Source organism: Talpa occidentalis, unplaced genomic scaffold (genome assembly GCF_014898055.3).
Source record: "Talpa occidentalis isolate TD23 unplaced genomic scaffold, MPIMG_talOcc4v2.1 talOcc4.13, whole genome shotgun sequence".
Classification (NCBI taxonomy): domain Eukaryota; kingdom Metazoa; phylum Chordata; class Mammalia; order Eulipotyphla; family Talpidae; genus Talpa; species Talpa occidentalis.
The window spans coordinates 97,345,325-97,370,524 of NW_023601322.1; the positions used below are offsets into that span (position 1 = coordinate 97,345,325).

General features: G+C 52.3%; 2 protein-coding genes across 5 annotated transcripts in view; both read left to right on the forward strand.

The window, feature by feature from the left end:
* LOC119242943 (uncharacterized) overlaps positions 1-4,523 on the forward strand; it is an 86,581-nt gene extending 82,058 nt beyond the window's left edge. Inside the window, exons 7-8 of the mRNA XM_054693976.1 lie at positions 1,419-1,512; positions 4,362-4,523. Coding sequence (XP_054549951.1) covers positions 1,419-1,512; positions 4,362-4,523 — 256 coding nt within the window. The remainder of the gene's footprint in view (positions 1-1,418; positions 1,513-4,361) is intronic.
* A 125-nt stretch (positions 4,524-4,648) lies between these two features.
* The window catches only part of LEF1 (lymphoid enhancer binding factor 1), a 91,709-nt gene continuing 71,157 nt past the window's right edge, over positions 4,649-25,200 (forward strand). For 2 of the 4 annotated variants that reach the window (XM_054694570.1, XM_054694571.1), the window contains exons 1-3: positions 4,649-5,008; positions 7,276-7,342; positions 8,691-8,824. In XM_054694570.1, coding sequence (XP_054550545.1) covers positions 4,799-5,008; positions 7,276-7,342; positions 8,691-8,824 — 411 coding nt within the window. In that variant the 5' untranslated portion in view covers positions 4,649-4,798. The remainder of the gene's footprint in view (positions 5,009-7,275; positions 7,343-8,690; positions 8,825-25,200) is intronic. The other 2 variants (XM_054694574.1, XM_054694575.1) reach the window with 1 other exon arrangement.

The following is a 25,200-nucleotide window of genomic DNA, read 5'->3' on the forward strand; positions in this document are numbered from 1 at the left end:
CCCCCCCCTCCCCCCGGGCGCCTCGGGACGTGCGCGCCCGACCCCCGAGGGCCGGGGCCGGTGGCCCCCTCGCGCGCAGGGTGTGGCCTCCCGCGCGCCTGCGAGGACCCGGCCGCCCGCGGGGCGCCCCGGAGGCCGGGGCCAGCAGGCCGCGGGGCCCAGGCTGGGCCTCACGGACGCGCGCGGGGCTGGGAGGGGCCCTCGGGGAGGCGCCGAGCTGGTGGCGCCGAGGGCGCGGGCCCCGCGGAAGCCGGCGTCCGCGGGCGGCCGGATTTGGGAGCGACACTGTCACGGTCCGCGAGTTCTCGTTACCCCCGCGGGCGGGGGCTGATCTGCCGGTCTTGGGGGAGGCGGGCGGAGGAGCCCCTGGGACGCAAACTGCCACTTCCCGCGGCCGCTCTCCCTCTCCGCGGCGGCCGCTCAGCTGCGGGCGCGCAGCGCCGGGCGCGGGTGGGCGCGGGGGCCGGGCTCGGGCTGCCGCTCCTGCCCGCCGGCCCCTGGCGTCTCTCCCGCTGCCTCTTCCGTGGGCCCCGCCGCCCCGTCCGCCGGGCTCCCGCCGAGGCTGTGGCTGGGACAGAGTCCAGGCCACCCCGGGGGAGAGCGGGGTCGGCGGGAGGGAGGGGTGGAGCGGGGCGGGGGGACCCCCGGCGCCGCGCTGCTCTCCCCTCCCCGTCATTAGGGCTCACTGCAGTGCGCGTGGGAGCCCCGCCGGGCGGCAGGGTCGCCGGGGGGAGGGTCACGCTCCTAGGCCCCCAGCCCGCGCCCCGCGGGGCGCTGGGCCCGGGTCGCCCTGGGGGCGGGGGCTCGTCTCTGCGCCCCCCTCCCGCATCCCGGCTGGGGACGGCGCCGTGTCCCCCGGCGCAGCGAGGCCGACGGCGCGGGGCGCAGAAGGAAGTGTTGATGTACAAGGAGGCGCTCCTCGCTCCCGAGCTAAACCCAAACCCACCCAAGCCGCCGGGAGGGGGAAACCAGCAGCCAGCCAGCAGCCCCCAGCAGGCGTTTCACGGTCGGAATTGAATCACTCAGAACGCCCCCCGAAAGCCACATCCTGCAGGAGCGAACCTGCACGGCCAGCCTGCAGCCGGCCGCCGCGCTCACACCAACGGCCTGCCCGCACCCCCGCGAGCGGGGGCGGCGGGGCTTCTCCCGGGCCCCCCCTCCCCGCTCCCGCAGATGGCAGCGGCAGCCCCACGCGCCTCAGGGCGCACCGGGCTGCCGGGGGACCTTGCCAGACTTCCCCGAGCCCGCAGGGCGGGAGGCGCGTTTTCCAGGCTTACGCTGCTGTCCCGCGACCCCTGCACCCCCTCCAGGACAGGCGGACCTCGGTGGAAGTGGCACCCTCCCCCCCCCCACAAAGCTGTCAAGGACTTGGTGAAAGTTTTCTACTAAAGCCCCTTTTACGTGCCGCCCATTGGAAGACTGACGACCGCGCAGCGGACGGTGGACACCCCGCACGCCACGCACCTGGAGCATCAGCCGCTCCGCACGCGGAGCGGGGCGCTGGCAGATTTCGTTAGCAACCGTTTCCAAAGGAGAGGTTGCCGCGGAATACCAGAGGCACCCTCCGGCCCTCCGCCCTCTAGGAAACAGTCCCCGCCAGTTATTGTTCCAAAGAATTCCCACATTCGCGAGCACCCTAATCCCCAGGACACCGGGCGCTTAGCTCCGGAGGAGCCAGGGAGCCCAGCTAATTAACATGAAGGAAAAATGGAATTCGAGTTAGTTACAACACTTAAAAAGGTGTGTGGGGGGGATGCCGGAGCCCTCATTTAATCTCTCCTCGGCTTCCAGAAAATGCCCACTGGCCATTCTGTGTGTATCCACCTCCCCTTCCGGACAGTTTGATGAAAAGGAGCGTGGAGTCTGGGTGCTTTGCTGAAACCAGTTCTTTCCCTATTGGTCAAATTGGCGCGTTTGTGGGAGGACGTGTTTGACTTTGTTTTCCCATATTTCTTTCAGAACAGAGCCTATAAAGTCTGATCCAGCTAGGCGTTTGCATCGCTGGGGCACTGCGCCCATGCCCTCCTCGTGAGTTCTGGTGTCGTTGCTTTTGGAGCCACTAACCAAAAACCAAAATTGGGTTTCTTTCCAGCGGTGTTAGTACTGCCTTACAGCCCGATTGTAACAGAATATTCTTTCTGATTCCCTTCCCTAAAGCATGGCAGTGCCGGCTATTAAAGGTGGATAGAATCTGTTTCCTTTCCTGGGTCCCATCCCCCGTGCTTGTATTTAATCGCACAGATAGAATTTACGGGGGGCTCCTGGCCAAGCTTTATCTGACCAGCTGAATCCATGGTTTTTGAAATTGCTCCCTAATAAATTCCCACAGCCAGGAAGTAGCTATAAGTAGCAACGACCTTGGTGCCCATTTACAGCGACGCTGATGTCTTGACACCCGCAGTGGCCACCAGCAAGCCACGGCCCCCTTAGGCAGGCGGCAGGGTCTTGCCCTGAGTACCCCTGTCTGATAGTCTGGGTTAGGGCGTTTTCCTTATTTTCAATTTCAGGGGCATGGAGACCTATTTCTGCCTGTCCTTTGTTTACTGTCCTGAGGCTTTACAGCTGGCTGCTGTATTGGGTATAATAATTTTGCCTGGACTTCTAACAGGAGGGCTGAGCGCCAAGGACCGAAATGTAAGCGTGTTTTCAAACTTCAGCTTCCTTACGCTGCAGCGTTCACAAAGCATCTCCTGGAAAGTCCTGTCCCTGTACAGAATACATCAAAGAGATGGTGGAGGCTGGGGGTTTTTGAGGTTGGATTTGGATTTGCATCCTCAAGGGTCCCTTTGAGTGCGCGGTCCCAGGTGCCAGAGCCCCGTCCTGCCTCCCCCTGGCCTGGCCCTCCCGGTTCCTTTTGACTTCTCTCCCCCCTCCGTGGTTTTTTGTTTTTTTTTTTTTCTTCTGTCTCTAAGATGTGCCCACACATTGTGCCTCGTGTTTCCGAAAACCCACAGGAGACCTAGCGTTCCTCTCTGTACATCCCACGGCGGGGATGTAATGAAAGGGATCTTGTTTAAGGAGCGATAGAGATCAGGCTTCGGCTTCCTCCTCGTCCGACTTTCCTCGGCAAGGCTGGAGACTGTGTTTTCACTCGCCCGAGTGGACATTGTGTTTCGGGAGGCCGCAGCTCTCTGCCCTGCCCTGCCTTCCATTCCCTCTGACTAGTGGCGTCTGGTACTTTCTCCCGGTTCCCTTCTGCGCCCTGCGCCGCGGCCCGGCCGGAGCATCCCTCGCCGCGGCTCCACCGCAGCTGCGCGGCTTCCCTTTCATCTCCCGCCCGCGCGAGGGGGGCGAGCCGGCGGGGGTGGGCGGCGGGGGGTGGGGGTCGGCAAAAGAGGACGCTTCGGTGACGAAGTTTAGCCGCCGGGGCAGAGTTTCAGCTCAGCTTCTCGCGGGCAGAGCGTGCCTCTCCGTGGGCCACGAGAAGCGCGGGGTCCTTCCCCGCCCCCCAGCCAAGTTGCACGGCCCTTCCTCCGGGCTCGCGCGCGCGCGCGCACACACACACACACACACACACACATCCCCAAACTGGGACTCGTCCTACAGGCTCTGGGAAAGGAAAAAAAAACCCTCAACCACCACCTCCCTCTCGCCATCCCCCTCCACGCCCCCAGCGGGCCGCCGGAGCGCTGGAGGCGGGGGAGGGGCGGGGAGGAGAAGCGACGCAAGTGGGCAGCTTTTCAGCGCCGGCGAGGCGCGGGAGGAGGAGAAGCGGCGGGGAGGTGCAGCCGCTCACCTGCGGGGCAGGGCGCGGAGGAGGGACCGGGCCGCGCGCTCTGGGGCGGGAGAGCCGCGACGCGCCCGGAGCCGGCACGCGGCCCAGCGCCGGCGTCTCCTCCCCCGGCGGGGCAGACCCGAGGGGGCAGCGCCCGCTGTGATTGCGCGGCCCGGCGGAGGCGCGGAGCGGCGAGGGAGCGAGCCGGCGAGCAGGGCTGCGGAACTCGAGCCGGGAACAAAGGGTCGGGCTGGGGAGCGTGCGTGGCCGGCTCGCGCTCCCGGCAGAAGCTTTGGGGTCCGGGCCCCCGCTGTGACTCCCCGAGACCCGGCCGTGCCCTCCACGCCGACGCCCAGCGCTCGCCGGCACAAACTTTATTCTTGGCCAACTTCTCTTTCTCTCCCCTCCTCCCCTCCAGCAGATCAAATGCGCCTGGAGCAGGAACGCCAAAGCGAAAGGGCAGGAAACCAGAAGCTCTAAACGGACATCTCCAGCCCGAGTGGCGCTTGCTTTTTATTTTGGTTTTTTATTTTTCACCCTCCAGGAAGTGGACTCTTGTTACCTCGGGTCTCCCTGCACCTTCTCCCGGGGGCGAACGGAGCCTTTTTGCCGCGCTCCTCTCTTTTCTCGGAAAACAAACGCCCAGATCGGCGCCCGGGAGGCCAGGGCGCAGCGGCTGGCGGAGCGCCGCGCCGACGGCCCCTCCTCGGCGCGCGGGACACCCCTCCGTGCCACCTCGGGGCCGGCGCTCTCCGCGCGCAGACCCGGCGGCGCGGGCGCGGGGTGGTCGCGGCGCGGCCGAGCCTAGAGCGCGCCGCGCAGACGCCCCCGGAGGCGCCGGCTGCGGGGCCCTCGCCGCCCGCCGCGGTCCGGCCTCGGGGGCGGGCGCCAGCGTCCGTCGCGGCCGAGCGGGAAGGCGCGGGCGGCGGCCGGGGCTGCCCCCGCTGCGGGTCCCGCTTCCGCCCGCTCTGCTCCCTCACGCAGCCTTCCAGGGCTCCTCCCCCCGCTCTCGTTGACCCCCCCTCTTTCCTGCTGTCGCCTTGGGTGCTCCCCCCGCGGAGCGGAGATTACAGAGGGGTCGGGATGCCCCAACTCTCCGGGGCCGGCGGCGGCGGGGGAGACCCGGAACTCTGCGCCACGGACGAGATGATCCCCTTCAAGGACGAGGGCGATCCCCAGAAGGAGAAGATCTTCGCTGAGATCAGTCACCCCGAGGAGGAGGGCGACTTAGCCGACATCAAGTCCTCCTTGGTTAACGAGTCCGAAATCATCCCGGCCAGCAACGGACACGAGGTGAGCGAGCGGAGCGCCGCCCGGAGCCGGGGGCCGCGCGGCGGGGCCGGGGAGGCGCGGCGGGGGAGCGCGCGGGGCTCGGGGCCCGGGTGGGCTCTGGCTGGGGAGCGGCGTGCCGGGCCCTGCCCCGCGCTGTGCGCGCGTCTCGGCTGGGAGCTGGAGGGTGCGCGGAGAAACTTCTGCCGGATCGGTTTGGGGGCTCGGTGGCCGACCGTTGGTCTCGGGCGGAGCAGCCGTCCTGCGCCCGCAGCGCTCCTCCTGGGGACTTTTGAGTGGGGTTGGAGGGCGCGATGCCGCGCGCGAGGATGTCTGCACGGCACCCGCGCCAAGTTCTTCCGTAGGGCGGAAAGCGGCGCGCTCTGCGCGGGCGCCTCTGCAGAAGCGCCTTAAACCACTAAAGGCTCAGATGGAGGCGAGCGGAGCCGCGGGCGCAGAGGAAGGGAGGCGGGCGTGGGCCGGAGGCAGGCGGGGCCGCCCCAACCGCCGCCGAGCTGGCCCCAAGCGGAGCGGAGCGGGCGGCCGAGGGGCCTCCGGGCCGTGGGGGCGGTGCGGGACCGGCCGTGCGCCCGCGGCATCCTGGTGCAGGGACGCCGTAGGCGCGCCCAGCCCGGCGGCCCCAAACATCGGTTTCCTCAACCCTCGTCGCCTAAAGAAAGAAAAAGGAAAAAGCACCCGCTGATTGGGGGTTAGTTAGGGCCCGAATCAGGCCTGAAATCTACACCAGAGGAAGACGAGGCAGAGTGGCGAGCCGGGCACCCACTCGGGAGGGTGGGGAGCGCGTTATCAGATCTCCGGGCGCTGCGGGCTGGCGCGCCTGTAACCCGAGGAGAGTAAATAGAGACACGTGGGTGCGGGCGAGAACCGGAGAGCTGGCGCTGCGGAAGGGCTATTTCGGGCTGCACCGACTGCAGCCCGAAGGGCGGGGGGCGGGCCGGCGCGGGGAGCGCAGATGGACCCTGATACTCGACACTCCCCCGGCCACCCCTGTTCAGCAGCTGGGAAGGGCTTAGAGGAAATCCGGTAGAAAAGGCCTGCCTGACATTCAGATGATTTCGTCAAGACTTTTTCCCTCCAAAGAAACTTGGAGGGGTAGACCCTTTTCCCTTAAATGGCATCCTTCTGCCCCCAGAAAGAAACTGTGTGGTTTTGGGGCGGGGACGTTTGGGTTTTAAACCACACTTAAGAACACCTCTGAGTTATCGCCTTTATCCCAATGGCTGGGGTGAGTATGTCTGGGAAGACTGGGTTCGAGGAGTACCTAGCGGTCCTAATTTGAAGGGGGGGGGGCTCTAGGGGAGGGGTTAGGGTGCACCCAAAACCCAGTAAAAGCTTTGCGATTGTGCGTTTCCGAAGGGAGGAGGTCACTGGGAATACGCAGACACGAGTCCACGGCTCCACGGCTCCAGATAACACCCCAGACGGGCCTTTGCACAGCAAGCTGTTTCTTTCTACCCATTTTGCGTGCCCTTTCCTGACCCACTTCCCCTTTCCTACACGCGTCTGCGTTGGGAAAAGAACACTGGCCTTGGGGTCCGGAGCCAGGTGTTAGGCTCTGTGCCTCTTTGCCACGGTGGGGAGCAGGCAGGGCACCCAGCGCCATCCGCTGCACGTGGTTGAGGCTGGTGGATGGTGGTTACCGGAATTGATATTAACTGGGCTACCTTTTGGGGCGTCTCAACAGACTCTCAAGTTTTCCTCCCTTAAACCGTGGGCATTCGCGCTTGTCAGCTTGCTCCCAGCCCTCCCCAACTCCTGTTGGCTCCAGCTTGGGGGCAGTGGGCCTCCAAACTCCATCTGTGAGTGGCTGACTTGTTTACATTTAAAAAGTCCTTTTCAGTAGCAAAATATTTCAGCTGGCTTTTTAATCAGCCCTGATTGAACCCTGGTGGGAGAGGCCAGCAAAACCAGCCTCCATTAGCTTAAACTGCTGACACCTTCGGCATCAAGCCGCCTGCCTAAGTGAGTTGTAACAAAGAGCAGTCAGAAAGCCTGTGTATCTTCCCCAACTTACCGTGTTGTTTTTGTTATTGTCATCTATCCTTTCTGTTCCTGGGCGGCTGGTAGTCACTCAGAAATACCTGCTGAAAAGAGAACGCGAAAGGTTGCCAGTGCTCAGCCCCAGCCTACCCTTCTTACATGATTAGAACAGGTAGTTTGGAGTTGCGCCTAGTCCTCCGACTTCCCGGCAGACAACGCTCTTAAGTCATGATTGCCATGAACTCCAAGGTGATTTTCTTTTTCTTGGGGATGGGGATTTCTACCCTTAGGTGGTCAGACAAGCACAAACCTCCCAGGAGTCCTACCACGACAAGGCCCGAGAGCACAGTGATGATGGTAAGACCTGCTCTGTTTCTCCCAACTTTACTTTCTAGCTGTGTGTGGTGCTTACCCGCGTTTTGCTGTTTGTTTTTTTTTTTTCCTTTGCCCAACAAACCGGCATCCTGTTGTGATAAGAGTCTCTATGCCCATTGGTTTAATAAGATGGGAATGAGAAGCCGGTGCCTTCCTCATTCTGAATGTGTAGTTAGATACTTGAAAAACCGGCTCTGAATGAGTTAGGGGCCTTTGGATTTCAGGTGGCTTCCAGATTCTTGTGAAAGAGGAAATGTCTAATGAGCTGTATTCCCTTGTTCATTTTACCTAACCTCTAATGGGCTTGGATCTTTCCTCATTTTTCCTGCATGGTTATAGGACAGTGCACCCTGGCTTGTTTGCTAACAAGAGCCGTTGCAAGCAGAGTTTCTTTTGTCAAACTGCCATTTGTGATTCCAGGGAGAGGGCAGGCAACACTTGCTCAGTGAAACAATTTGCCTTGTAAAAAACGGAAAACTTGGGTCTTCACCTTAGGGACATGTACAGAGAACACGCTCACATGTTCTCCATGTTTCTGATTCTTGCTCAAAACTTTTTAAATGATCTGTTTTTTAGATCTAGTGATCTGTGGGGTTTCCTTGTCAAACAGGCTGCATGTCTGTTCTTTAATTAGGTACAATTGGCCAGGCCTGAACAGAGTGTTTGTACGCCCATTATGTCAGCTAGGAAAGAAAGGACTAGAACGTGACACCAAGCTTCCTTCTGCGCTACAAAGTAGTCACACAAGTCAAAGAGAAGAAACATATATACTGAACACACATAGATGTCTCTGACAGGAATACAAAAGTGCAGCACATACAATGAAGTCTCCAGCAGTGAATCCTGCTGATTTGGTTACTGGCCCAAACCTTAGAAACAGTGAAATCTAGAAATTTTCTGCAACTCTTAAAACACAGGTAGATTTTTTGAGGTTCGTGTAAAGCTCTGCCTTACTGACAATCATAGAAATTTATCTGTGAGCAGAGGGAGAGGGCCATGTGTATCTGTTTTCACAGATTTTGAGCTTTATGTGGCTTCGTGTGTCTGTATTTCTTAGCCCAGTTTTTAGTATTAGAACAAATTGCATTACATGGATAACACTTATTTTTGTAAAAACACCAGTCAGTAGTGGAAGTAAATTGAACCACATGTTTTTAAAACATCTGGCTCACTGCTAAGCCATTTAAGAGAATAAATACTGTCAATCTACGGGAGCATAATAATCCAGTTACAATATTTTGTAAGCAAATCTTTTATGTATTAGCTTTTCTGATGAAAAATACAGCGATGTAAAAAGGAAGTCCTCACTGACGGTTCTCTGGCTCCCCAGGAAAGCATCCAGACGGAGGTCTCTACAACAAGGGACCCTCTTACTCCAGTTATTCTGGCTACATAATGATGCCAAATATGAATAATGACCCATACATGTCAAATGGATCTCTTTCTCCACCCATCCCGAGAACAGTGAGTAACATGCTGATGTTGCAAATTATTTTCCGAAGTGCAAATTAATTTATATTTCGGCAAATGTTTGTTTTTTTAAACATGTGGGAAATGCTTTCATTATATGACAGGTCGTTGCTATGTAAGAACTGCTGTGAGAAATGGCTGCTTTAACTGGTGCTACTTTTGATGTCTTGCCCTGGGAATTTTAACTTTTGCTTTATTGGTTAAGATTAATAAAAAACAGATCATGGGTTAACATGAAATCAAGTGAAGTTCAGTCAACAAATTCATGATTTTATGAACGTTATGCTTTCTGTGCTGGTGAGAAGGAAAAATGGATTTAACTTTTCATTAACTAAATACTGCCCATAAGCTAACTAGAATTATCACCACTTGGGCTCTTTTTGAGCTCAGCGTTTGGAATATGACTTCGGCTTTTAACACAGTGGTTTTAGCTGCTGTTTCCTTAAGATCTGTTGGGGGAGAGCCATTTTTCCTGATTGTCTATTGTTGAGAAAGCACCTATTCAAGATCCCCTCATGAAAAGTGTTCCTTTTTAATCTTGTGGGTTCGTTCAGCATTAAAAGTCCCAAAAATGCACTGACATTCTGACTGCATCATGCAGATGCACTGGGAAGCATTTCAGGTGTGTTTCGTGCTGATAATCTCTCATGCTGGGGCATGGAAACCTCATTTGTTAAGAACAAGAAAACTTCTGAGGAGAGACTGGTTTAGTATTGGGCTGGGGCTCTCCTTGAGCATCACCCCCTCGGTCATGGATGTATTTTTACTGTGTGTGTGTTGTATGTTCTTTCCAGCCTCACTCCTTTCTGCCACCCAAACCCCAACTCTAATTGTGTGGCTGGGGATTAGGGATGAGGGGTCAGGGCTAACTGGGCCCTCTGGGCCTCACAATTCTGGGAATGGAAGCCAGGATGGTAATGGTGCCTGTGGACTGGGCCTTGTTTCCACCAAGTGAAACGTATCAGGCACAGACACTCAGGGAAAGGGCTCTGCTTGGTACCCCTGTGAACAGAATCTGGGAGCCAGAAGTTGACCAAAAGGTGCAGGGAGGGCGTGGTCTCCCTGGCATGGTCAGTGAGGGACAGGGCTGAGTTTACCTCTGTTATCTGTATTCCTTCTCTTGGAAATGATAGAACCACTTTATGTGAATGCTGTGATTCAGAAGTCACACTCATTGGTTTTCCAGACATTTCAAACGTATAGTTGACCTCTCAAGTAGGGAATATGATTTTTCTCAGTTCCATAGAGCAGTTAAAATGGTGATTTGGGAGATCTTGTGACGGTTGTTATAGGAAATGGCAATTTAACCTTTTATGTTAAAAAGCTTTGCAGATGTTTAACGACATAGCTGTCTCTGCCACGTGGATGTATCTCCTACAGAAAAAATGAACTATCGCCAGCCAATGTAGGTTTATATTTACAGACCACCCGATGAAGTCTTCTGAGTTTTAAAATTTGTGGGAGACTATATTTGTTGAACGAAATGCTTATTTAGTTCAGATTCTCCTTTTCTTCTTGGCTGTTTTGTTGGTGTTTTTGAGAGGGGGAGGAGAATGTCTCGATAAGGATTACTTGAAGGTTTCTGTTGAAACACTTTTTCGACAATAACCTTTCTGACAAATTAGTTTCTGACTTGGTAACAAAACAAAATAGCCACTAATACAGTCTTAGACAGTGATTGCTTATTGTTTGTGGAATTTATTCCTCAATTCAACTACTTCTTTCAAAATAAATTTCTGTAGTCAATATAATAAAAATATTGTCATTAATAATCCCCAAGATTTTTTGAAAACGAAGCTGCTTGTTCTCTCTGAACAGCACCCTGCCTTAGGTCTCTTCAGTCCCCGCCCCCAGCCTCCACCCTGTACTCCTCATTTTGAAATGTCGAAAGAACAGAGGATATTTATTGTTTTAGGTTTTGTATTAAAATTTTGAGGTCAGTGAAACAGCCATTCATTGTTTGGGAAAGGTTTGTGGCCAGAATAAATGTTGGTGGGTAGAGGGTGGAGGAAAAAGGGGTGTGGCCAGGACCTGGCCTGCCCCATTATGGCCCACTGTGTTTCATTCTGTTAGATTTTAGAGCATATTGTTTTAGGCAGGTTTTCATGCGATTTTCTGCAGTTTGCACAATTCCAGAAGCTTCTGGACTTTCACCACAAAGCAATACCCATTATTTTTTTAGGGTCCGGCCCACTGATGTGAGTTGCAACCTTTGGTTTTTAATACCTAGCAGCTGTTTTTAATGTGTCTGAGATCCAAAACATGGAACCGGAAGGCAGCCTCTGTCTCGTCTTTACCCTAACCACACTCTGTCTTCTTGCTCTCAGGCTCTGCCCCCAGCAGGACTCGGCTGGTGTGTGTGACTGACTTCTACTTCTTCTGGGGAGTCTGGGGAGTCGGGCAGCAAGGGGGACCATTTGGTGGGCGCTGGGGGTGGGAGCATACACCATCGGTGGCCACCCTGTTGCTTACATTTGCATTATCAACAACTGCTTGTTTACAGCAGCTGCTGCCCACAGGTGTTACCATCAAAAACATCTGCGGGGAGGCCCCTGCCACCCCTTCCCCACCCAGTCTCTTCCGTTTGTGTGGCTTCAGGTAATCCAGAGCATACCAGCCAGGACCACCTGGCCCGCGGAGGTGTTTCTGCTGCTAGCTCACATTTGACAACGTTAACAAAGAGCTTTTGCTCTTTTTCAGACCAGCACAGAGACGGTGCGCTGGCCCGGCTTCCCCTGAGACTAGGCAGGGCTACCTACTCCTGCCAGCCACTCTCACCATCCAGCCTCCTTCCTTCTTGAAGGGACGCATTAATTGGCTAATTACATCCTTTCCTGGACTGAGATTCTGAGAGGTGTGTCTGTCCCAGGGATGTTACGAATGGGTGTCTCACAGAATGTGAAATAAGAATTCTTAGTTGGGATAGATTGGGCCTACCCAGAACGCCTCTGATAATAACACATTTGGTGTCCGTGTGAGTTCTGAAAGCACAGTAAACCTCGGCTTGAGTTCATCTTCATAGAGTGAGAAGAAAATGCAGAAGCTTGTTAAATATTTCAGAGCAAAGGCTCCGGAGAGTTTATTAGCAGCACATCCCCAGCCTCGCTTTCCCTGAGCCTTATGTATGAAAAATCCCCTGAGGGCTGATGATCAAATATTCAAAGAAAAACTATTTCCTTCCGTCCTCACTGTCCCCCCCCTGCCCCCCTGGGGCCCAGGGCCTGGCTGGTGTGAACCCAGTGAAAGTTCTGGGACCTGGAGCCTTGTGGTTATTCATCTTAGGTGTCAAGCTTCCATTTGTTCCTCATGCAGCTCAAATGCTTAGCACCTTCGAAGAGAAACAGCTCATTTCTCATTTCCCTTCAGAGGCTTGTGGAGGGCAAGGCGCAGCCCAGGGCAGGAAGCCGTGTGGCCCCGACCGCAGGAGCACCTGGTGGCATCCGCTGCACCGTGTTTGTGTCTCTTGCTCTGTCTGGGGATGGACTTCTAGGTGGGAAAGGAAGCTGTTCGCGTTGGCATTCTCCCTTTCTCGCTTCCGTGTTGTTCGCAGCCATTGTTCCTGAGAGGAGTCGGGGTTCTTGTTTTCATGCGTCCGAGCCACTCGTTCCCGGCGCCTGGTATTTGCCTCAAGGAATCAATATTTTGATGTCTGGTGAACAGACTTATACTTGTTAACACTTTGTCTTTTCCCTCACCCCCCGTCTGTGTGTGGGGTCAAACAGCGAAGCCTGAGCGTGTGTGGCTGCCCACCTCGGTGCGAAGGCTCGCAGGTGGGCTGCCGTGAGCGGTCAGCTTTGAAGGCCGCTCCTCGGCCGCTGCTTGACTTACAAGTCACGCCAGGGGAGAGGGGACCATGGCCTGTGTGTTGAGGAGAGTGTCAAGCAAAGATGAAGTCTTTTTACTTGACTGCCAGGAACCAGAGTTTAACTTCTGGGTTTATAACTTTTACTTTGCTGATCTGAGTTGTGTCCCTGAAGCTCAGTGCCCTGGGCTTTCCTCTTTGCCTCCACTGCAGAAGTTACCCTTTATTTTGTTTTTTAAACTTTTTTTTTTTTAAGATTTATTTATTTATGCATACAAGAGCTGGGTACAGGCCAGAGACGCAGGGGGTGAGAGGATTCACCAGAGACAGAGCGGGGAACAGAACAGGCAGACTGACGAAATATACTGCTGAGGGGAGCAGCGGGTGACACAGGAGAGGTCTGCCACGCCATGTGGGTAGCTCCCTGGCCAGCCGGAGATCAAACTTGTGCAGCAGAGGCTGTGCATTGTTTCATAGTGGGATGCTTAACCCCTTGTGCCACCAGGGAGGCCCAGAAGTTACCCTTTAGAAAGTGTGTTCTGGCTCAGATCTGAAATGTGGACCTCAGGAGCACATGTGGAAGTTCCGCCCAGACCCCATAGTCCTTCATTTGATTCATCCTTCATTGCTTCTGCTCCAGTATTGGGACAGCCTCACAGGGTAGTGTCTCCGGCAGCCATGTCTCCCGGGGCCCCACAGGAGTAGCAGTGCAACAAGAGGGTGACACCTGTTCAGATAAGTCCTTGGCCATTTCTTGTTCGCTCATAAAGACAGGAGGACAGATTTCCTAAAACAAGAATGCTGAGCCACCATCAGGCAGATCTGCTCTGGGAAGTCCCCCCCCCCCGACACACACACACCCTGCAGGTCCCGGGCTCACCCTCATCCACCCCGTTAGGTGTTTCCAGTCTCTGTTGTGGCCAGACATCAGTGAGGGATTTAAAAGATGGGGCTCACAAGTGGGTCCACCTGGACTTGAACTCCAGCCTCCCAAGTTCTCTTCCCTAATAGCAACTGAGCAAAATTTGGAGCAGTTGAGTCTTGTTTTCTGAATTAACCTGGTCAGTCCTTCAGGCAGAAGCATTTCTGGTCTATATGACTGAATTATTTTTAAATGGTTGGATCATTCCCTTCCTCTCTGGCGCCTTGTGCTCCTCATCTGTATATTTTAGAGACTAGTGGAATTTTCTAGAACTGGTTTCTTTTGACTTGGAGGTGGGCTTGAGATTTAAAGAGCCACATGCCAGCTCTGTCCACGGGCATCAGAAAAGCACACATTTTGTTTGCAGGCAAAGTAGAGCTCAGCCCCACGCGGGGGTGCTGGAATGCACTGGAGGTTTTTAAAAAAAGAGGATATGGATATTTACTGGAGACTCGTGTCCTGACAGTGCCTTGAGGCCTGTCTGTGGAAAAGCACTGAGCCCCCTTGCTGCTCCGTGCCCTCCTAGCAGGTCCTCCCTCACCCCCACCGGGAAGAGGCCTCCAGCAGACCTCCTCAACATAATTAGAAAAGACATGCTAGGCTCTCTATCACTTTTAAAATATTAATTGTGGCCATTGAAGTCCCAGTCCAGGAATGTGGACTCTGCTCTCAGGCGGAAGCCACTTCAGGCCTAGCGGGGCTCCCGAGTCTACGCCTTGGAGGCACCTGCAGACTGACGGAGACTGGGGAGGATCGAAAATACACTGAAGGGCAGGATGGGGCTGAGCAGAGGGCGGACGGGGCGCCGCTTGCGGCCTGGACATTCCAGCAGTGTAGGAATCTGGCCAGCTCCATTGGCAGAGGCCCTTCAGATCAGAAAGTCTCTTAAGCATGTTTACACGCAATAACCGCGCTCGCTAACCGTCTAGACCTGCTGGATCGATCGGCTTCTCTTTGTAGGTCACTTACCAGGCTCACTGAGGAGTGGGCTGCGCCGCCTTCGTGTGCTGTTGTGCAGCGAGCACGGGGCCGGTTCTCTGTAGAGTGGGCAGATGGGTAAAGGGCGGTCCCAGAGCCCCCCGTGGCTTTTTCAGGTTGCAATGCTGCAGGGCCTGGGCCAGGTAGAGCTGGGGGGCCGGGAGACTGGCAGGCCTCCCAGCCCCCCATGAGTCTTCACTCGTTGGGCTGTCTCCGGCATCATCCTGCCTCTGCAGTCACTCATCCTCTGTAGCCGTTCTGCCGTCACCGTCCTCTGTGACGCCGCCCTTATAGCCCCCGCCCTGCACGTGTCCACCATCGGGCTCGCGTGCCCGCGCCCAGCTCCCAAGCGCCTCCTGCATTGGCACAATCAAGGCCGCAGGTGATAGCCACAGAGGCCAATGACGCAAAAGCCTGACCATCTCGTTTACCCCACGCATGGGCAAAACTGCAAGGACATTTGGTTACCTGTCCCCTTGGCCCCATCGTGGGACAAGTAGTGCTGGCCGAGAGGTGACACCTCCAAGGGTCTAGAAATGAGTTTTACTTTAGCAGTTAATGAGGGGGGGGATGGGCTCTTTGAAGAGGATTAGATTTTGACTGTTGCGTCTCTATCTGCAAATAATTCTGGATGGAACTTGATGACAGGTCTGCAGCATCAAGTCTTGATCATCATAGTAATTGACGGTTGATGTTCTATTCCCTCTTGAAAAGAAGCCAGCTGCCCCTCTGCTCAATACAAAGGTTGACTGAGGGCTGCAGGGTCCATTTGCTTGTGTTATTATCACCAGTTTTGGGATAAAACGCCAAAAGGAGACTTTAACCTTTTAAAAATTTAAAAGGATTATTTTTTAAATCTTGAAGAATTTGGAATCCAAGATAATCAGCTTGATGCGGACTGGCTGTGTGACCCATTGACCGCTACTGATGGCTTAGGAGCTGTTACATTCAGCTGCGTTCAGCCTCACACACAGCAGACACTTGAATGGATCGGCTGAATTAATAAAGAATGTGCTAGAAGTGTTAAAGTGAGCAGTAGATCTTTTCAAAGGCTCCTATTTTATCAAAGTAAATGTGATGCTTAAAGCAAAATCTGAAAAGTGTCTACTTCGTAACCCTTGGTGTTATTTTGCCTTTTCTCTGACGTGTTGCATCATTGGGAAGCAAGAGCATCCGTCAGTATCTTGGATGAGGAAGTCAAAGGCTCCCCTTCCAGAAAGTGAGGTTTCCATTTGTCGGCTAAATACAGTCAGTGGGGAGCTGCTTCTGCGGCAAGAACGGGGCTCACCCCAGATGAGGACTGACTGGAAGAAGTACTTACCTTTTACATAGGTCCTAGAGCATGAACTGAAGAGGAGAGGCTAGAAATGCTTCTTTTTAGATGGGTGCTTGAGATGGACGTAGAAGAGTAACACGGAGTAAGCCAGCTTCGTTGCTGTTTTAGTGCCACGTGGCTAACAAAGCTTTTGAATTCATTTTTGTTCTTCCCTGGAGAGAAAGGGCCCTTCTTCCAGCCAGGCAGCCTGCCCCTCTGCAGTGTGCAGACAGGAGTCAGGAGCCTTCCAGGTGGGGTTAGGCGGGGCCTCTGGAGGAGGAGAGGGGTCTGGTCCAAGGCCATCCACTCCTTCCCAGAAGCCTCGGGAAGGTGGTGACTCTCCACCATCTTTCTTGTTTACAAAATGGTCTCTTCCTCTCTGGCTTGCGGGCCTCTGGCGGAGATACACCATTCAGCCAGCACAGAGCCCACCGAGCGCTTGCTTCAGTCCCAGTTGTGAGAGCGCAGCGGGTCTCTCAGGTGGTGCAAGCTGGGGCGCCCCCACCTGGTGGTGAGGCTGCAGCCACAGGAGGGACCTGGCTGTACCCAGGAAGCACCTGAGATAGGAAAAGAGTTTCTGGTTCTTACCACACTGCCCTGGAATAGGGACACTGTGAGGACCTTCCACTAACCTTCAGAGACTGCAGAAGTGGGGGGGGGGGGGGGCGCCCGCTGTGTCCTTTCCAGAGGCCACTTTCTTTGTTGGATCCCTTTCCCACCTGATTTTCTCTTGGCCCCCAGCCCTTTGCGAAGGGAGGGAGCTGTGTGAGAGAGCAGATGGCTGAGCCTCAGGTCCTTGTAATATCTGAGAGGTGAATTCCAGACAGCACCACTCTGGATCGCCCCCCTCCCCCCCCCACCCCTGTCAGCAGTGAGATGCTGGGTTTCTTTGCCCCAGTGTGAAAAGTACGTGGAGAGGGGTCTGGGATGTGCGTGCCGAGGACAACAGGCAAGTCAGCTTTGGCTGCTTTGTATTTTCTCCTGACTTGACTTTTTGGTGCTTTCTGGGCCCCTACAAGGGTCAGGCCCAAGTGGGTCTGTTGGCCCCACAACCGGGAGAAATCAGTGCTTTCCCAGCTTCGTGGAAAATTCCAGTTTCTCTCTTTTCAAGGCTTTTATTTTTTCTCTCAGTTACACCCCTGAGTGGTCAGTGTATTTCAGCGTGGAGCCCGCCTGGCTTTCTGGGTTCAGAGTCCTGCCACTCGGTGCTCTCCCTGAGGCCTTGTCAGAACTGCGGCCACCATCGCGGGGCACCGGCGCAGGCTGGGACCAAGGGGGACGGACTGAAGTCTCAGGCCAGCATCTAGGCTTTGCCTCAGGCTCCAGCTTGTGGACATTTAAAGACTGAGATGAGGCCAGAGTGCCGAAGGAGAAAGCATTGACCTGTCACGGCAGTTGGGCTCACCTGGGCTATTCCGTTGGGTTAGGGAAAGAAGGAAGCCACCCCAGTATTGCTTGCGCTAGGTTTTTCTCAACTTTCTGTACACACAGGCTTGGTGTTTTTTTTTTTTTTTTTTTTTTTTTTTTTTGTTATTGTTGTTTTTTAAAGGGAAAGCAAGTAGCTTTTAAAATATCTGCTGCTTTGGGCCACAAAATAACTGCTGTACAGTTGACATGGTTGTCTTATTTCACTTAATCCCAGCTGAAAACTGGTGTGTGTGTGTGTGTGTGTGTGTGTGTGTGTGTGTGTGTGTGTAGGGTTCCATGTTAAAGATGAGGGGCTGCTCCTTGGACAGCTATAACCTGCACCAGGTGAGCAAGTTACAGATCAGTGCCCATCCTCAAGGCCTAAAGACTTGTTTATTTTCATTTTAAGTACGTTTGCCTTTGAGAACGCTGAAATGAATCTAAATATTGACTGAAATACCAAAAAGGCAGCTACTTCTTTGATGACTTTGTTGATTTCTTTTCAATAACTAATTTTATGGGAATAAAAAGAAATACTACCTTCACTAAAAGCAATGGCTTCACTAGAAGAGTCCATCACTCTTCAGTGGCTCTGCATCCTTGAAGACCTCTCTCATGCACTTACAGAGACAGACTCAAAGATAACAAGTTGTTACACATCAGGGCAATGGAAACAACACTTTGTAACTTTCCTTTTCACACCAATATGCAGTGGATACTTTTGTTGCTCTTCAGTTCTCATTTTAAATGATCGCCTAATTTATTTCATCAGTCTCTTGTTGGTACATAAAGATGGTGTTACTTTTTCCCTCCCCGCCTTAAGCAACGTTATGATGAAATGCATATTTTCCAACTCAATCTCTGCTCAGATGCTGTTTCCTTGGGGTACAATGCCAGAAGTAGAAACAGAGTCCAAGGCAATCTACCTTTTTAAGTTGGAATTAACCCAAATTGCCATTTAAACCTTAAGAAAACACTTTTATTGAAATCCGCACATAAAAGTGTGTACTTAGTTACCTTCACATTTGGCTGCTTTTGGGAGAAGTATGTTCACACCTCCTCCCAGCCAACAATCAGTCCGGTGGCAGTCAGCAAGCCAGCCAGATGGACAGCAGACTATCATCTTAATTATTAATAAGGCTGATTTTGGACTCCTCTGACGTCCACACAGAACACACACTGAGGCACAGGCCTCCCCAGTGCGGCTGGGGCTTCTGCCCTGTGGAACTGGAGACAGGAACAGACGCAGGCTCAGGCAGGCAGCCCCGGGAGAGAACAGAGCAGGCCTTCCTGGTCACAGACTCCTTCAAGGCACCAGTGAGGGGCTCTCTCCCATGTGGGAAGTGAATGAGGGTGGAGGAAAGGCCAGTTACTGCCAAGAGCACAGAAGTGCTATCTTATTGGCCAGACTATGTGGGAGGGAGCCGGGGGGATGGGGTTATCTCCTGAGTCACAAACTCTGATCAGATTTGCTCTGATGCAGGCCAAGAACAGCAATAGTAAATACACATGTGTGTGTGCATACAAGCACACACCAAGACTACATGTATATACACATGCACATTCACATACATGCAAACACGTGCGCTACACAGATGTAGGTGGACTCATACACAGGCACAGAGACACACGCTCACGGATGCATGCACACACTCATGCACGCACACACACACACAGAGCCTGCAGTTGTGCAGAGCTCTTTTGTGAGGTCAGAAGCCCAGGGTCCAGTGCTGTGCTTCTGAGCAGCTGTGTGTGCATCTGCCCTTTTCTTAACCTCTCTGAACCGAGGGTTCCCTGTAACACAGATTCCACCTCTCCTACTTGTGAAAAGATTCAGTTGGTATTGGTGTTTTTGGAAGCGCCCGGATGCCTGAGAATTACTGGGTAGTTCTTGAAAAGGCTGATTTGTGCCCCTTTCAGATCTCCTGATCCAGGTCATGTTCTGCTCTTATAACAAGTCACCTTCAGACTTACTGAGGTGCACTTTGGGAAACACTGATACTGTAGCTGATACTGAGGCTTCAGTGAGCTGGAAAACTTGCTCTGTGCTCACCTGGAGGCAGAGGATCAAGACGGTGGTCAGGTGCCTTGGCCCCTGCCCTACCCCTCATGGAGGGCCCTGCAGTGCTGGTCAGACTTCAGACTTCCTTCACTACCAAGTAGAACCCACATTCCTTAGCATTGCTTTCAAAACTTTCCACAGTATGGAACCACACACCTCTCAAGCCTGACCTTACTGTTCACAATTCAGCTACATTCCCTGACCTACTCCCTAATCCCTTCCCCAATTCCCTGCCAGCAAAATGTTCATCCTTCAAGGTCTAGGCTGAGTGACACCTCCTCCAGGCAGCCCCTCCTGATGCCACCACCAGCTAAGCCAAGTGCTTGCTCCAACAGTTTCCATAGGATAGGATCATATCATCCCCCTGTTCCACATCTATAATAGTTGGTTGTCTCTGTGTCTAATCACTTAACTGTTATCAGTTCCTTCAGGGCTGGAAGTATCTTTGGGTCTCTGTTGCTCAGACCCTGTTGTGTACCACCTGATACAGAGCAGGCTACTCTCCAGATGTTTGTGGTATAAACAGAAGACATTTTAAAGCTTCACTGAGGGAAAGCAAGAATACCAGTTGTCAATTCATATTTAAATGGAGAGAGATTAAAAAGTACAAACTCATACAGGATTGCCAACCTGAAATTGAGCTTAGAAATGGTGTCAGCTTAATGAATTACAGTGTCCAGAAACTGGACGTTTGCTAGAAGTCCGGAGCATGGAGCACAGACCGGGGTCTGTTCCGAGCACTGCATGTACAGCAAGTCACTGAATCCCCGCAATACCCTGGTGATGTCCCACATGTCTGTGGTGACACATGAGGTGACTGAGGCACAGAGAGCATAGGCAGCAACAGTGGCACAGAAAGGGCTGAAGATCTTGTAAGACAGACTGGACAGTGGAGTAGCAGATAAAGTGGGCATGTGCTCAATCACATATCCTGTACATGGCAGTTTTCTCCTGCCAGCTCTGCCATGGAATGCAGAAGATGCTAGAGAAGTAGAGCCAGGGAATTTCTCATGAAGAAGCTGCAAATGATTTTTGCCTTACAGGAGCTTTGTGAAAATAAAAGGGGACAGTCTGCAAAAGCATACATTTCTTTTGACCTTATTCTTGGAAGTCATAGCTGTTAGAGAGCCGGAGGTCAAAGGCAACCAGTTGGATGTAGTGAAGGGAGATGCATAGATGGTGAAACCCCTAACCTATGATGAGGGCAGGGTTATTAGTGGAAGTAATAAATTTGCAGGAGCAAGTTTTGGGACGCTTGTGTCCATGGCTTAGCCTCAGTGCCTTGCAAGATCACATACCTGTGAAGTTATCTGCACCTGGGTGAGGAGCCTCTGTGGAGTGATGAAAAGATATTGCACATTGCCCAGGGTGAGGGGAGTAATGGCATGCTGGCATGTCCTAGTCTGGGGGTGCCCATGGCATGCCCCTTTATGATAGGCTGTGCGTTTCAAGGCTGTGGAGTGAATCCCACCAGCCGTCCCCCATTTCCAGTAAGGAAACCAAGGCACTAGCCCCAAAGTTTCATAAGTGACAAAACTTACTTAGAATCTAAGCCAGTATTCCTGATTCAAGAGCTGGGACCCCCAATGTCCACTAGTTTCTGCCTGGAAAAGGTGTTGAGAATAATTCTTAGTCCCTGGCAAGAAAGAACTTTGAGGATGAAAAGCATCCGTTATGCTTGTGTTTTATTAAACAGTGGGAATGATTTGGCTTTAGTGGTGGCTTAAATAGCAGGTTCTAAGAATACTTGAAAATTGTCCCCTGGTTCATTCAACACTTATATAACCATGTGATTGCTCAATGGGGTCTTGAAAACTCCTGGGGAATATTTGTTCCTTGGATGTATCTGACATGTTTTGAAAAAAATGGAGCATTTTTATGGGAATTCTGATTGTTCACTTCTAGGGGTGCGGTGTCCCCAAGTCTTGAGGACTGAATAGATCAATCACGTAGCTATGTAGCCAAAGGTTTTGTGATTCTTGGAATCTCTTTGAAAAATTCGGTTGCCTCCTTATTCCGTAAGAACATTTGCAGGGAGAAATCTGCCAAAGAGTGTTCTTTGCACAATAAGCAATTAAAATGTGGTGTGCGATGCTTTTTTAGAAGCTCTTAGTGGTGATTTTTGCGGTAGCATGATGTTAGGTTAAGGAAGAGAAATTAGTTTAGAATTAACTGGAATTGTTATCATTCCTGAGAAATTGTGACAGTGGGTTTCCTTTAAAAGTGAAGAAACTTTTCTCATTGAGGAAAGACTCATTAGGAGCAAGCTTCTTTCTTGCCAAAGGAAATGTGTTTATTTTTTTTTCTGGGGCATTCTTTTTTAAAGTAGTGTATTTTTCAAGAAGTTGGGAAAGCTCATTAAAGATCAGAAAAAAGTAAATAGAAAGTTCTTGTTTTTCTATCACTCAGATAAAAAAATTTTTTTAATGCGTGGAGTATATATACGTGTACAAACATATACGTGTTTTCCCTGTGCTTTTTGCATTTATAATTCTATACAGGGAACCCATCAGGTTATTTTATTGCATTTTTTTTTCATGAAAATATTGCATACTCATCTTGCCGTGTGAATAGCTCTATATAGATCTGTATCACCATTAAAATTAATGGCTTCATACTTAATAGCTATAAAGAGATTTCGGTTTACTCATTTTATCCTCGATTATGGCAATGAAGGTTTTTGTTATTGCTTAAACTGCTAAAATGAGACCTTGTTAAAAATCTATATTTCTGTAGAATATATTTTTATAGGTTATGTAGATTTAAATTGATTGTAGAGGTAGGTCTATTATAATCTATTTAAGTAGAAGCTTATAGAAATACATCATAAATATCTATCTGTACATATTTATGTGACTTGTTTGTCCGTATCTTTCCTGATGCCTGGAAGCTTTTTATTTATGCAACATATTTACCATTTTGATCAACTAGACTTCAAATAATAATGGTTGAAAACCATTCACCAAATTTCTGGTTATTTTTCTGTTTTTTAACAACAGAATTGAGATGTACCTGCTGGGTATTGTATAAACAACTGACTAACACGAGAGCATTTCACTTGGTTGGTATGAGTTTAGGAGAGGGCACGCTGGTGAAGCTCTTTTAACCCTTGTGGGCTTGGACAGGAACCAGATAGGCCTTTTCATGCCAGTGTACTCATCACAAGAAGCCTGTATCGTGGGAGCCGTCTCTGAACTCGCCCTTAGGTTCAGGGTTAGCCAGCTTTTCCCGGCAGAGTGCAGACAGCCACCAAAGAGTGCTCATTTCAGGAAGCATTAATTGTTCAACTCCTAAGTACTCATTGAATTGGAGTGACGATTTGGAAAGCACCCATGCTTATCCACATTGTGGATCCTGACACAGAAGCCAGTGCCCGCTCAGGGAGCCCACACAGGGAGGCACCCGAAGTCCCACTGGATCACACCCCAGAGGGACAGACACCAGCCTGGTTTCCCTGGATCTGGGAAACCGTCACCGCAGACCCAGGGCTCGGTCTACACCTCTGCCCTTCATTCCTTCTGCTTTCAGTCCAGTGTGACCCACTAGAAGTTTGGGTGAGAGGAACTCTCTTTATTGGGGATAGGTGTTTGGGTCGGGCCAGGAAAGTTGCTAAATAGATAATGTTTTAATTAAAAGATTATGCATATTAAGTAATCTAAGACTGTTTCAGAAACCCCAGAACTATGGAGAAATAAAGTGAGTGAAAACATCACCAGGAAGCATGTCAGATGGATCCGTTGATAAGCATGGCTGCCAGGTTGGCCAGTGCTGGTCAGAAAGAAGGCCCAGAGGCTGACCCTCCTCTCTTATTTGGGTGGGACATATGTCAGGAGCCCCTCCCCCCCCAAACCTTTGCCCATGCGACGTCTGCTCTGTGTGCCTTCAGGCCCCGTCGTGAGTGGTGGTGGTCTGGAGCGTTGACTGCCATTGGTGTGGGCAGGCAGAGTCAGGGTGTTGGGAAGGCGGACGGGTGGGCCTGGGTGGCCACAGCCCGAGTCTGGGCATGCCGACTTTGACCTGCCGCCTCCATGCCCTTCCTCACAAACCTTTTGGAAACGGTCCTGAAAGGTGGAAACCCAGCAGGAAACAACTCCTTTGAAAATGATGTCTGTCCCGCACAGTAGAAGCGCTTGTCAGGATCCGTGGAGGGGGTCCCTCACCTGCAGGTGAAGGCCATGCCCAGGCAGAGCTGTGGCTTCAGGCGCCAGCACCCATGTGGGGCGCCCTTCACCACGCGTAGGAGGCTCACGCCCAACGTAGCAATGCAGGAGCATGTCCCCTGATCTTATGAGGGGTCTTCACCTATTTGGGAAAGTGTTCAGAGAGGAAGTGCTTCAAAGAGAAAGTCTCCCCTCCTCCTACCACGGCTGGACAACAGAAAGGACTGAAGCCTCCTGGCAGCAGATGGCAATTCAGGGACCGCTGAGATGTTTATTTTTCATTAGCTTGTTTTGTTCATGGTGTTTTAGTAAATTCGATAATGTGTGTGTTAGGAAATGCTTGGCTACCTGAGGAAAAACAAATGTTAACAGGCTCTAAAGACAATTTCTGTTGTTGCTCATTTCCTGGTGGGGAAATACGTGCATGGAGGCGGGCACGTCACTCACTGGTCCCAAGGCCTCGAGCAAGGCCCTCTGGGAACAGGCTTTCTTGTCTGGAAGTGGCGATAACAGTGGTTGTGCAGGCACCGAGGGTGTGCGGGCACTAATCCCTTGTTTGAAAGCCTCAGGGCTGCTGGGTGCCAGACCCTTGAGCCGAGTGCAGAGGGAAGCATGCCCGCTCTTCCTCGGCGCCTCTACTGTATTGGACACGTCAGCACTGACCCCAGTGCTCTGGCCAAGGAGGGCTTCCTGTTCTCAGTGTGAAGCAAGGGCGGATGCATGGGGCAGGGAGGAAACGCGCCCAATCCTGCCTCCCTGGTCCGGGGGCACCTGTGTGTACTCTGGTAACAGGGGCACAAGGCAGACCTGGCACGCCCCGCCACACCCCGCGCCAGGCTTGGCTGGACTCACGGCTGCGAGAGGTCTGTCCGCAGAGACCCACCCACACCTTGTTCTGCCTCACCCCCTTCTCCAAGGCGTTCCCAGAACCCCTTGCCCACACATGGCTCATTTTCAAGTCATGGGTCAGCTCCAGGGTCACGGACTCAGCCGCACGGTGGTTGGCTATTCAGGGGGCTCATCACAAGGCTTGCCCTGCTGACTTTCTCTTTCCAGTGAGGGAGGAGGAGTCTATTCACTCACTCAGCTGACATTTATTCAGTGACGAAGACTTTATGGGGGTCCACTCCATGTATTCCCCAGTTCACTCACCTGAAGTGCCCTGTTTCCTGGTCTCCAGGATGTGCACGGGGGTAAGAGCCCTCACCACAGGCAGTTTAGAGCATTTCCATCCCCTCTAAGAATGACCCTTTAGCTCCCTACCCCTCACCTCCAGCCAGGTCTAAGCAACTGGACGTCTGTTTCTCTCAATAGATTTCCCTGCTCGGGTCACGTTATGATGTGTAGGCATGTGGAGATAAACGTAGCATGGAGTGGATGCACATGTGCTGACTTAGGCATAATACCCAACGTATGCATGCGTATATGTGTAATAAACACAGCGTGTGCATTGTCTCATGTAACGTACAGTTCACGCATGCATATGTAACACAGTGTGTAGGTATATTCATAATACAGTGTGCAAGTATGCATGTGTAACATAATACACAGGGCATGCAGTTGTGTGCATGTAACAATACACAGGATATGCATACGTTTCCATAACAGGTAACACACTGCACATATACCTGCAGACACAGTATAGAGCGTGTGACATGTGCACACATACGTACATAATATATAATACATGAGTGCGTCATACACACATAATATATAATACATGA